At 43.8% G+C, this 10,666-nt stretch overlaps 1 protein-coding gene across 1 annotated transcript; it reads right to left on the reverse strand.

The window, feature by feature from the left end:
* Nucleotides 1-2,812: 2,812 nt before the first annotated feature.
* csnk2b (casein kinase 2, beta polypeptide) lies at nt 2,813-9,757 on the reverse strand. Its single transcript, XM_035621528.2, has 7 exons — nt 9,602-9,757; nt 8,512-8,593; nt 7,197-7,299; nt 6,773-6,888; nt 6,460-6,535; nt 5,963-6,152; nt 2,813-5,182 (listed from the first exon to the last, which is right to left on the reverse strand). Exons 2-7 carry the CDS (start codon nt 8,581-8,583, stop codon nt 5,092-5,094), a joined length of 648 nt encoding a protein of 215 aa, XP_035477421.1. The 5' UTR covers nt 8,584-8,593; nt 9,602-9,757; the 3' UTR covers nt 2,813-5,091.
* Between the last annotated feature and the right edge of the window lie 909 nt (nt 9,758-10,666).

A 10,666-nucleotide genomic window follows, 5' to 3' on the forward strand; every position in this document is an offset into this window, starting at 1 on the left:
TATCAAAATGTCCTCGCATGTAAATCTCTAAAACCGCACGTTTAAGTTCAAGTGAGGAGCGCGAATTTCTGCCGCGCTCTCGACCGCGAGACGAGGGCCGCGACTCAAGTGTCCGCGTGCAAAAATCTGTGCGTCACCCGAGTGTGGAGGCTTCTCGGCCGAGTCGCCTCCACGCTCGCGAGTCTGCCCATCGTGTGTAACGTCAAAACACCAGATTGCATCCAGCCAGGTTTTGACGGTAAACGGTAAATAAACGGGGGGCGCGCAGTTATGAAACGGTATCTTCAGAGTCGTGGCTTTGAGAAATGCCTTGCAGAGAGGGAGGCTGTCGGTGAAATGCCTCTATTGTTTTGCCCACGGATTGTCAGAGTTTCTCAACTGCCGTCACTCTGGAAGAGGGCGTGCGGCGGAAACCAGCCAAACCGATCCCCGTGCCGCCGGTCGCAGCAGCGACGGCTACGCCGATGGGACGAAGTCCAAACTGCGCGAAAAGAAGGAGCAGTAGTAGGGACGTTAACCAAGTGCCCACGAAGAAGACGTTTAGATGTTTTTCTAGTTTTACCATGTGGCATTAGAGTAGATTTAATGTGGGTTTTTACGCGATGGATAGGTCAAAGGTCAAGTTTTAAGGCCAAACATGTTCTGAAAAACCCATTTTCCAAGGTACCACTGCAGATAACAGAGACAATCTGAAGCTTATATTGATCAAAAAAAGCATTATTCCCCATCATATGAACGTCATGTGATAAGTGATGTCACGAGGTAGCCAGAAAAGGTCGTAATGCACAGTTCAAAAATTAATTTTTTGAGGTATCTCTGCATCCTATCGGACTATAGACACGACCTAAAGCTTGAGATGTCAATATATTAAACTGGTTTGATCGCAATCCATCTGATAGTTGTTGAGATATTTCAGTTTGGGCCGACGCCGTGGACCGACCGAACCACAGAGTCACGCTGAAAACCAACTGTAGTGCAGTTGGAGAACCTCTAAAGTCGAGTGGAAGAAAGTTATTTTTTTCTTCCTTTCAGTCTGACCAAAACAATGTTGAGCTTTTTGACAAAACCTCGCTCCTCCACATATTGTAGTGTTCCCCAGCGTGAAGCTTGGTGGTTGTAAAGCATCACAAGCTGTGGGAAAACTTGTTAAGGTCGAGGATAAGATGAACGGAACAAATACTGGGGGAGTTCCCTCGGCCCACAGCGACATTCTCTGCAACAGACTCAACACTTGATTTTCCAGGAGACACAGTGTCAGCAAAGTTACATGGGAATGGTTCGAAAACCCATGTTGGTTAGAGTCTATTTCTCGAGCCAAATGAGAAAAAAACGTGGCTGTTGGCACATGAAAAACCTGAAGCAGACCGGCTTTTACAAAGAAGAATGGGGAAATCACTGTCTTCTCCAACTTGTCTCGTCAAGTCAGAGCTGTCGTTAATCACAAGAGCTGTAACACTCGTGTTAAACCTCAGCACGGTCCGAGAGAGAAACGGCCTCCGAAGGCACATTCCCTTGCGGCAGCACGTATTTTTTACAGAGGATGTTTTTGCATGTGGCCTCAGCCTCTGTGGCCGACATATTTCCTAAATGGTTGTGTCTGTTGGTGAGAGGCATCCCGACAAACAAACACACACACACACACACACACACACACACAAAAACAAACTCTGAGGAAAATGGTGCAACGTTCCCCTCTGGGTGTGGCAAAGCTAGGGGCGGAACACTTCGCACGGCGTCAGAGTCGAGCAGCTGAACCAAAAAGGTGATTCGTCTGGAACCGATCTTAGCTGAATGATGAGGTTTATCAATCGAGAGGGAAGGTGGTCTGCTCCCCTACCAAGGTTTGAACTTTGGGGGGGGGGGGGGGGGGGGGGGGGGGGGCTCGTCAGGTATACACGGGCGATTCCTCTCCACACATTTTAAAAAAGGCAGTCGCAGAAGTATGGGGAGGAGGTGGAGAAGAGTGGTGCATGGAGAAGGGCAGGTCTCGAGCTGCGGCTTGAGGTTATCCTGAGTCATGAAGGATCCTCCCCCTCCTTCCACTTCTTCCTCATCCCCTCTGGAAAAACTGACTGGGGCACGGCCACATGAAGACGACGCGGGCCTGCCAGTCATTTTTCCAAATGCAGCTGCCTTGCCGAGGGGGGGAAAACTATTTTTTTTTATTATGAGTCATGCGAAAAGAAGCCATAACATAGTGCGTCCTGCTGTTTGTGTCACACGAGGTGTTTGTTTTTCTGCGCTCACTGTGCGTTCACTTGGATATTTCCAAGTTGAACTTGTATTTCTATTACTTTTTCCCATTCGGCCTTTTTCCACAAATCAAATGTCTGATGGAGCCTGCAAAACTTAATTTAAAAATAATTGCAGAGGCATGACTGTGATCATGTGCTATTTTTTTGTGTGTGTGTGTGTGTGTGCAGTTCAGTGGCGTACATTTGATTCTGTGAGTGACTGTGCATGTTTGCCCACCGCTGCCGTTACTCAGAGTCATGTGAAATGTCACTGTGGCCACACCCAGAAGCCAAAAGACGGTAATTCCCCCCGGTTACCACAGAAACTTTACTGTGACTACTGTGCGCATGGAAAAAGCGGGTACAGCTGTGTGTTTTATCGCGGTTGTTTTATATTATCTTTGTGTTTTCAGATTGAAATCCAACTGCTCTTAACAAGTACCTCAGAAATATGTAGGTATTAAGAAAGTGAGGTTTTAAAAAGTACAACCCCCCTCTCTACCGACACCGTGTGGCCAGAGCGCAGAGCTGCAGCCGTGAAAAAGAAAAAATAACACGGAAGGACAACAACAAAAAAGTATGAAAAGAAAATAGAAGTTTATTGAGAATTCTGAATCCTGCTCACCCACAGTCGCAGAAAAGACAACAACACCAGCAAACATTAGTTAAAATCTGGACACATAAATACGTTTTCTCTTGTATCATGGAATCCAAAAAAGAACAGAAAAAAAGAAAACCTATTCCAGTCACACAAAAAGTTAAGAGGGGGGGGCGCGACTGAGCGTCTGCACCCCACGGTTTCAGGAAACGGAAACTAGCGGCTGGTGATTCTGTCGGTCTTGGAACGTGAACATAAATAAGTGGGACTGTCGTCGAGAGGGGCGACGGATCATCAGTGCAGTGGTGGAGTGAGACGAAGGATTCAGATTGTCTAGATTCCTCATTCTCCGAGTCTCCTGCTCCATCTTCACGGGAACAGTTTGACATTTGGGGAAAGGTCTAGTTTTTTGGGGTTTGGGAGAGAGTTGGATGTGAAGACTGAAAACCTTTTCTCACACGTGCGTCTGTTGGAATGTGAAACTACAACCGGTTAGCTTGAGTTAGCTTAGCATAAAGAGTGGGAACTGGTAAACTAGCTGGCTTAGATTTGGGGATAAAATCCCACCTAACCAACAACTCTGCAGCCTAATAATATAAAAGTTGCATCTCATTTGTTTTTTGAATCCACACATTCATCGCTTTTCCTCTGCTAGCGTAGCAACCGCTAACCAGACCAAACAACGGCAAAACTGTAATTTTTAATTTTTACAGTTTTGTTTTTGTACGAATGAAGGGGGAAAAAAAAAATTTAAACCCTTTAACCCCACCCTTATCTGGGACCAGCAACATCCTGGAACACTGGTTGCCTAGCAACAGCTAGCCCCGGCACGCAACTTACACCAACAAAAGGGCGATGGGTCGTTTTACACTTCCGTTTTTTTCGTAAAAAGCATTAGCAAACAATTTGAATGTGCTAATTTGTGAGCTTGAGCTAAAAACAGCATCTCCGGAAGCTCATGAAAACAAAAACGTGGTGTACGACACGTGGGTCAAACAACCACATATATGAAGTATCAATTGGTGCGGTTCTCTATCCAAGCTAACTGGCTACTAGCTGTAGCCTCACAAACTCGTACCGACGTGAGCCATTATCAATCTTCTGATCCAACTCCCCACCAGAGAGAGAATTAACGTGCGTTCTGCAAATGTCAAACTATGTTTTTTAGGCAAGATGAAGCTACGGATGACTGGAGGGTAACGACGCAAACACTGGCAATCCTGCTGCTGCTGGGGGGATGGGAGGAGGGGGGAAAGGGGCGGGGCTCTCAAAAACAAATGTCGCACTTGGGCGGCGATACAGACGAGTTGTTTGCCACGCGCACATCCAGCAGGAGAAATTACACGCATTCTGATTTATAAGAGTGTGAACTTTTTCAGAAAATCATGTTTGTTTTTGTTTCTTTCTACTCTAGCAGCAAAAAAAGAAAAAAAGAAAATGCTTGTGCCTCTTGTAAAGCAAAAAAAAACAATCAGGGTGTTTTCTCCGCACCTTAAGGCTGATTCAACAGAATGTTCTGTGCACCAACACCACAAAACATCAGGACAAACCATTACCACTGTCCAACCTGTCTCTGTGAGTGACGGCCTGAGTGTACATGCACTGGGGACTAAATGGGGAGGAGGGGAGGGGCTTTGAATTACGGAGGGTTTACCAACACCACCTTTTACCAAACTGTGCCAAATACAGAAAAGCGACACAGGGTCAGAGGTCACAACTGACTGGTCTTTTCGTCTAAAAAAACCACAATACACAAAAAACCCTTTGGACAGGTAGAAGCCCCCCGCGGTGTCGTCCACCGGCAGCTCTCATCAGTGTTGCTGTATTTGCGAGTGAGGTGCAGCAGCAGCAGCGTCGCTCACCTGTGTCCTTTTACTTCACCTCCTGTTTTTGGCACTGCTGAGTTTGGTAAGGTTCGTGTATGGAATCCCAAGTGTGTGGTTGCATGTGTGCATTTTGTGTGTGTGTGTGTGTGTGTGTGATTAAGATCATAGTGTGCAGGTTTTTTGTTTTTCATGTATCGCTCACGCGCAAAAAATCTTTACACTTTGTTTTTCATTTTCCCTAATCTAAACCAAAATAATACAGTCTTCGGGGTGGGGAGGGGTCGTCTGAGGGGCTTTAAAACACAGGTGACGCCTGCTCTTCAGACGATAATTCTATCCGTCTTCTCCCTCTCTCTCTCTCTCTCTCTCTCTCTCCGTCTACGAATCTTGCTCCTCTTCCTCCTCCTCCTCCTACTCCTCCGTCCTGGACGCTCTAGCGGATGGCCTTGACGGGGCTCTTGAAGCTGGAGGCAGCTTGCAGCTGCAGCTGATAGGCCATGGGATGGATCTTAAAGCCGTACAGTCTGGAGAGAAGAAGAAACACAAGAGTCAGCGAAGCACAAAAGCTACAAACACTTCACAAGAACAACAGACTAACTGCAACACAAACATGCTTGTTCGACAGACTCAAGTGTCAAACAAACAAACGGGAATCTGCAGATATTTTACTTTTAAATACGCCTTGTTAAGGATTTTCTCTCCTCGCTGCTCTGTGAGGCTGTAAAGATAAGTGTTTGTTTCGCTGTGCGAGGTTCTCTTATCTTTGGAAAGACGTCTCAAGACAGAAGATTACTATGGAGAGGATGACATTATTCTGACAGAGCTAAATACACCCACAGAGACTGGCGATGGGGGGTTTGGGACCCCGTGCACTGATGATCTGTGTAACGAACCAGAAACCGCCTCAATATATTGGGCTCCTGTACTAAATATATCACGGTCTCCGTCTTTCTGAGTCACCGTCAACTGCATCAATTGTCCATTACATTCTCGTCTTAAATCCCTAAATCAAAATATGCAATTGACTGAAATGTTGAGGATTTATTGTTTGCCTGTTTTAATGTGACATCAGGTATAAACTCTCCTTTTCACAAGTGATGACTTACACTACAACTGACTTGTTATCAAAAAATACCACATCCCTTTTACTCTTTTGTCTCTCGTCGCCACAAATCATCAGACTAAGTCTGGTCTGTGTCCGAGGAACTTTTCACATCTGTGATTATTATATATTAAAACTTTACATTACATTCATTTTGCGGAAGCTTTGCTCTATGCCATCGCACCTAACATGCCGCACAAACCTGGGGACAAACTGGTTGGCGGGCCTCTTTGGCCGGTACTCGGGGTGAACCATGAAGAGCATGTGGGGGAAGCCAGTGCCAAAGTAGGCTCCATCTGTGTGGTGGTGCCTGGAGGACTTGGGTGTGTAGACATCCATGCATTTAGGGCAGTACAGCTTCACCATGGCCTCACCTGGGATATCTGACAGACCTGCGGCAGACGGGGAACAAGAGGAAGGAACAAACTGGCTTAAATAATAATCCACCACGCCGAAAATATAGTCTGCAACGGGCACTGCTGATACAGTCTGAGTTCCTCCTTGGTGTTTTCAAATCAAGGTCATTATCACATCCATGGAAATTTGGAAAACAAAAGAGCAACGTGCCAGCAAAGAAACAACCCTTCCTCTTTTTTTTACATATGCAAAACATGGATAGACAGTGGGATAATGTGACAGATATGAAGACAGAATGTCTATTCCTGTCATATCAAACAACAACAACATGTTGACACTCACCAATAGGAAGCATGGGCTGATTCTCACAATAAACACGGGGGCAGTAGCCGAAGTCTCCTTGCTGATACTTCTCCAACTACGAGGAGGAAATATTAAAAAACAAGAGTCAGTAATAAGAAGCAGCAAACAAGTCTCCATAAAAAAAAATCAATCTCTAAAAGGCTGCACCTCAAGCCCCTGAACATTTAAAACCACTCTGAAAAACTGTCCAGCATCTGCAGCGGTGCATTTTTATGGAAATGGACAAAAAAAACTGCTTCCTTAATGGAGACAGGAGGGGTTGGATTTTTTTGCTGACGGTGTCAGTGCATACCATCTGTGCGATGCCTCGGTTAGTGAGGATGTAGCGAGCGTGGATGAGGCCGTACAGCATCTCTGCAGCCTGCTCGATCAGGTCGCTCTGGTTGGGATTGTCCTCGAGCTCCTCGTCTGAAGACGGAGGACATGATAGGGGAGAGAGAGAACGTTGGTAGTGTCCTGATTCCGTCTGACAGTCAAAAAAAGAAAAGCTGTGCCACAAGGACGGGAAACACTAACAGTAGAACAGAGTGGGCACTCGTTAGATTTAAAGGATCATCATTGAATCCTTGTTAAGGACATTCAAAAAAGAGACGACTGAGGCTTACAGGAGTCTGAAATCACTCGCATGGTTCCAAAGATCCTGTGAAAGTGTGTAAAGCTTTAGAAGGAAAAGAAACTGTACTGTTGCTGTGGAGGCATGAACATGATAAACTGACCTGGCTCGAGGTCCAGGATCATGTCTAGGGCCTGGCGGTAGTGGGGAACCTGCTCGTTGAGCCCCGTCAGGTTGAACTTGTCCTGGATGTAGTCCTCATCCACCTGTCAACAGAGGAACACAGGGGAGAAAAGAAAAAATTTGGAGTGTCATATCAAAGGAGAGTTTTACGAGTGTGTCTATGCCACAATCTACATTTGAAGAGCTATTCTGTGTTTTATTTATTTATAAGCAGTGCAAACGTCAATTCCTGGGGTCAAAAAGCCACAGTCACATCCTGGATTAACTCTGATTACATCTTTTCAGAGGCAGTTTAAACAGGGGGGGATTGTAAACATTACCAATACTGGGTAAAGTGAGAACTGTGTAAAGATAAACTCAAACGCATTCTTCACATAAGAAACATTTGGAGCATGATGTGGCTAAAAGCTCTGATCCAGGAATGTGTTCCTAGAAGTGGGCTTGAAAATATAAAGTTGCTGGACGACCTGAAAAAGGTCTGAAAAAGCAACACCAGGCTTCAAAACAGATAAACACACATGACTTATCACGACATTGAAAAGGTCACTTCACGAAAGCCGACACAAACCAGAATCCAGCTCAACTGCTTCTTCTCTAACCTAAACAATTTAGGACTTTACGTTTTATGTTTTACCTGTAAGAGGAAGAAAAAAATTTATTTTGATTTTGCTAGAGCACGATGAACCGAAAGTATTTTTGAACTTCTGTCTTTCCAAAACATGGATTTATCCGTGGCCACAGCCGCAATATCAACACTGACCACCATATGTTGATTTTCTATTTATTGTCAAATGAGTAAAATCTTGTTTCATCGTAGAACTACTCGCACCGATTCGTTAAGCCCCACCTGTCTCTGCTATCTCCCTGTCTCAACACACACACAAACACACATAGACACACACACACACTTACTTTCTATAGTTGTGAAGACACTCTTTGACATAGTGAATTCCCAAGCCAACCATCGCAATTAACCCCAATCTTAACCCTAATTCTAATCCTGACCCCAAAACCAATAATTGACTTTCATATTTTTTGTTTAAGTTGTGAGGCCGTCCTAAATGTTCTCACAATGTCAGAATCACACAATCACTCATAACGATGGTTTTGAACCAAAGTACACCCACAAACGTATTGATAACCGACAAATCTATATAGTTAAGAGAAGTGGCTAAGAACAAAATAATCAGGTCTTTCCCAACAGGGGAGATGTACCTGTGTACATTTGCATACAGAGCAGGGAAGTGCGATCAGATCCCAAGTGGTCACAGGAGACGCATAGTACAGACGCTCACCTCACAGAAGAATTCATTCCCCCTCAGTCCACAGAACCAGGAGATCCATGACACTTCCTCTGAACTGCTCATGTCTGAAGACCTGCAAACAGACACCAGCAGAAACACTCAGCATCTAATCAACACCCACACATTTATTATTATATATCTCCTTTATTCAGGACCTCGTCACATAAACCGAGAGGACAAGGCAACTACACACAGACAGACGTTTTGTTCAACTACTATTATGTGTAATGTAGATATAATAGAAAAGCACGTACATGAGCAAATATTAAAAAGAGTCTTAATATACATCAAGCCACATGTTAAGATACAAACTATAAAAAGAGAAACTTTGGTACAGTCCAACAGACTCAACCTAATTTCTGAATTTATTACTACGTCTAATAAATAGAAGGGAGAATTTGAACCAGTAACAATAAAGTAATAATAACTCTTGTTATGATATAGGTTGACATCTTTGGCTCCAAAAATAACTATGGGTCTGTTTCCGCTCTTCTTCCTTTTCAGAAAAACTGAATATTAATGTTCAATTTTGTCTTCTTCCTTTTTACATACATCACATTTCATTAGGTGTAAAAACCTTCAGATTCACAAAAATACATGTAATTATAGTGTCATTTTCAACTCGTTGAATTCTTTGTCGCCATCAGTTTTTGTCCATAAAGGAGATATTGTTTTATAAAAAATTATGTCCTGCAACTTGGCTGTATTAAGAACGAGTTACTGCTCAGGCCAGATGACGGCTATGCTAATTAGCTCGCTAGCGTCATCTTCTCAACATTGTCACGTTACAGTTGGCTCTGTGGCTCAGACGTTTTGAGACGCGAACCCGTCAGGCACATTTAATTTCTGTCGATAAATCGTGATTACATATGATAATAGTGCGACCACACACGAGGACAAAACGGTTAATCTGGCGTAGCCGCCGTTAGCTCGCTGTGCTAGCCCCCCATGCTAACGATTCAATATGGCGCATCGTTCGAAAGCTAGGCCTCCCGACGGAGAGGGGCCGTTTCCACGGCTCCCTCGGGCGCCGGGGTTTATTCGGACACACTCGGGTATGTGGCTGATTCAGACAACTCACCCGGCTTTTAACTTGTAGGCTCCTGTGAAACCCGACAGATGAAATATTGAGCAACCCGGCCGGTGTAAATAAAATGGACACCAGCCCCCGATTCACCCCGTAGGTTAGGTTCTTCCTCTTCCTCCGCTGAAGTTGTCCGGTGCAGGACACCGCGCTGAATTGTGTGCTGCTGCCACCCACTGTTTGTTTTCGGTATTGCATCTTCTTTTTCATGGCGATTTTAAAGGGACAGTTCAGTGATTGTGAAGTGGGGTTGTATGAGTTACTTATGCATAGTTAATGTTACCTTATGGAGATGGTGATCAGCGATGTCATTTAACGGAGTCTGGAGGGGAAATGGAAGTTTATTCTTCCAAAAGAAAAAGACAAACAACTCTGATGCAGTCAAGAGTTTTATGTTTACCAACATTTTACACACATAGTGATATTCTGAAAGAAAAATTCTGACTCCTACTGCAGTTCTTCTCTTTAGCTCTGTACTTCAAATGTGAGGTACTCGTACTCTATGTGAGTGTTACATTTTCAAGCTACTGCATATTTCTATTACGCTACTTTATCGGACATCTTGAGTAACTTCACAAATTGAGATGTTACACACAAAACATCGAGTACTCCTACATTATATTTTGTTAGCGATTACACTACAAAACAGTGACCTAAAAGCTGAATTATTTGTTATGATTAGTCAATTGACAGAAATGTAAAAAAAACTTGCCAACATTACATGGTTACACCTTTACAAAGCTTCTATTTTGATGATTCTTAAAAGTTTTATTCTATTTCAGCTACTATTTTCTGAACTTTTCACAATTCAAACAATCAAGTTAATTGATTTTTTTCAATTTCTCCTTCCTTTGTTTTTGTCCAGACTGTGCTTTTGAAAAAGTGAAGCTTTCGACTGTACCTCTTTTTAAGACTGGGGTGAGTTGAAGTGCGCATTAAAGTCAGTTGTTGAGCAGAAACCTCATTATTTAATAACATAAATGTGAGGACAAAAATTATAAATTTGTGACAAAACACTAAACAACTTATCAAGAAGACAATCAGCAGATTAGTTTGATAACA

This window comes from Scophthalmus maximus, chromosome 22, assembly GCF_022379125.1.
Source record: "Scophthalmus maximus strain ysfricsl-2021 chromosome 22, ASM2237912v1, whole genome shotgun sequence".
In the NCBI taxonomy this organism is placed as follows: domain Eukaryota; kingdom Metazoa; phylum Chordata; class Actinopteri; order Pleuronectiformes; family Scophthalmidae; genus Scophthalmus; species Scophthalmus maximus.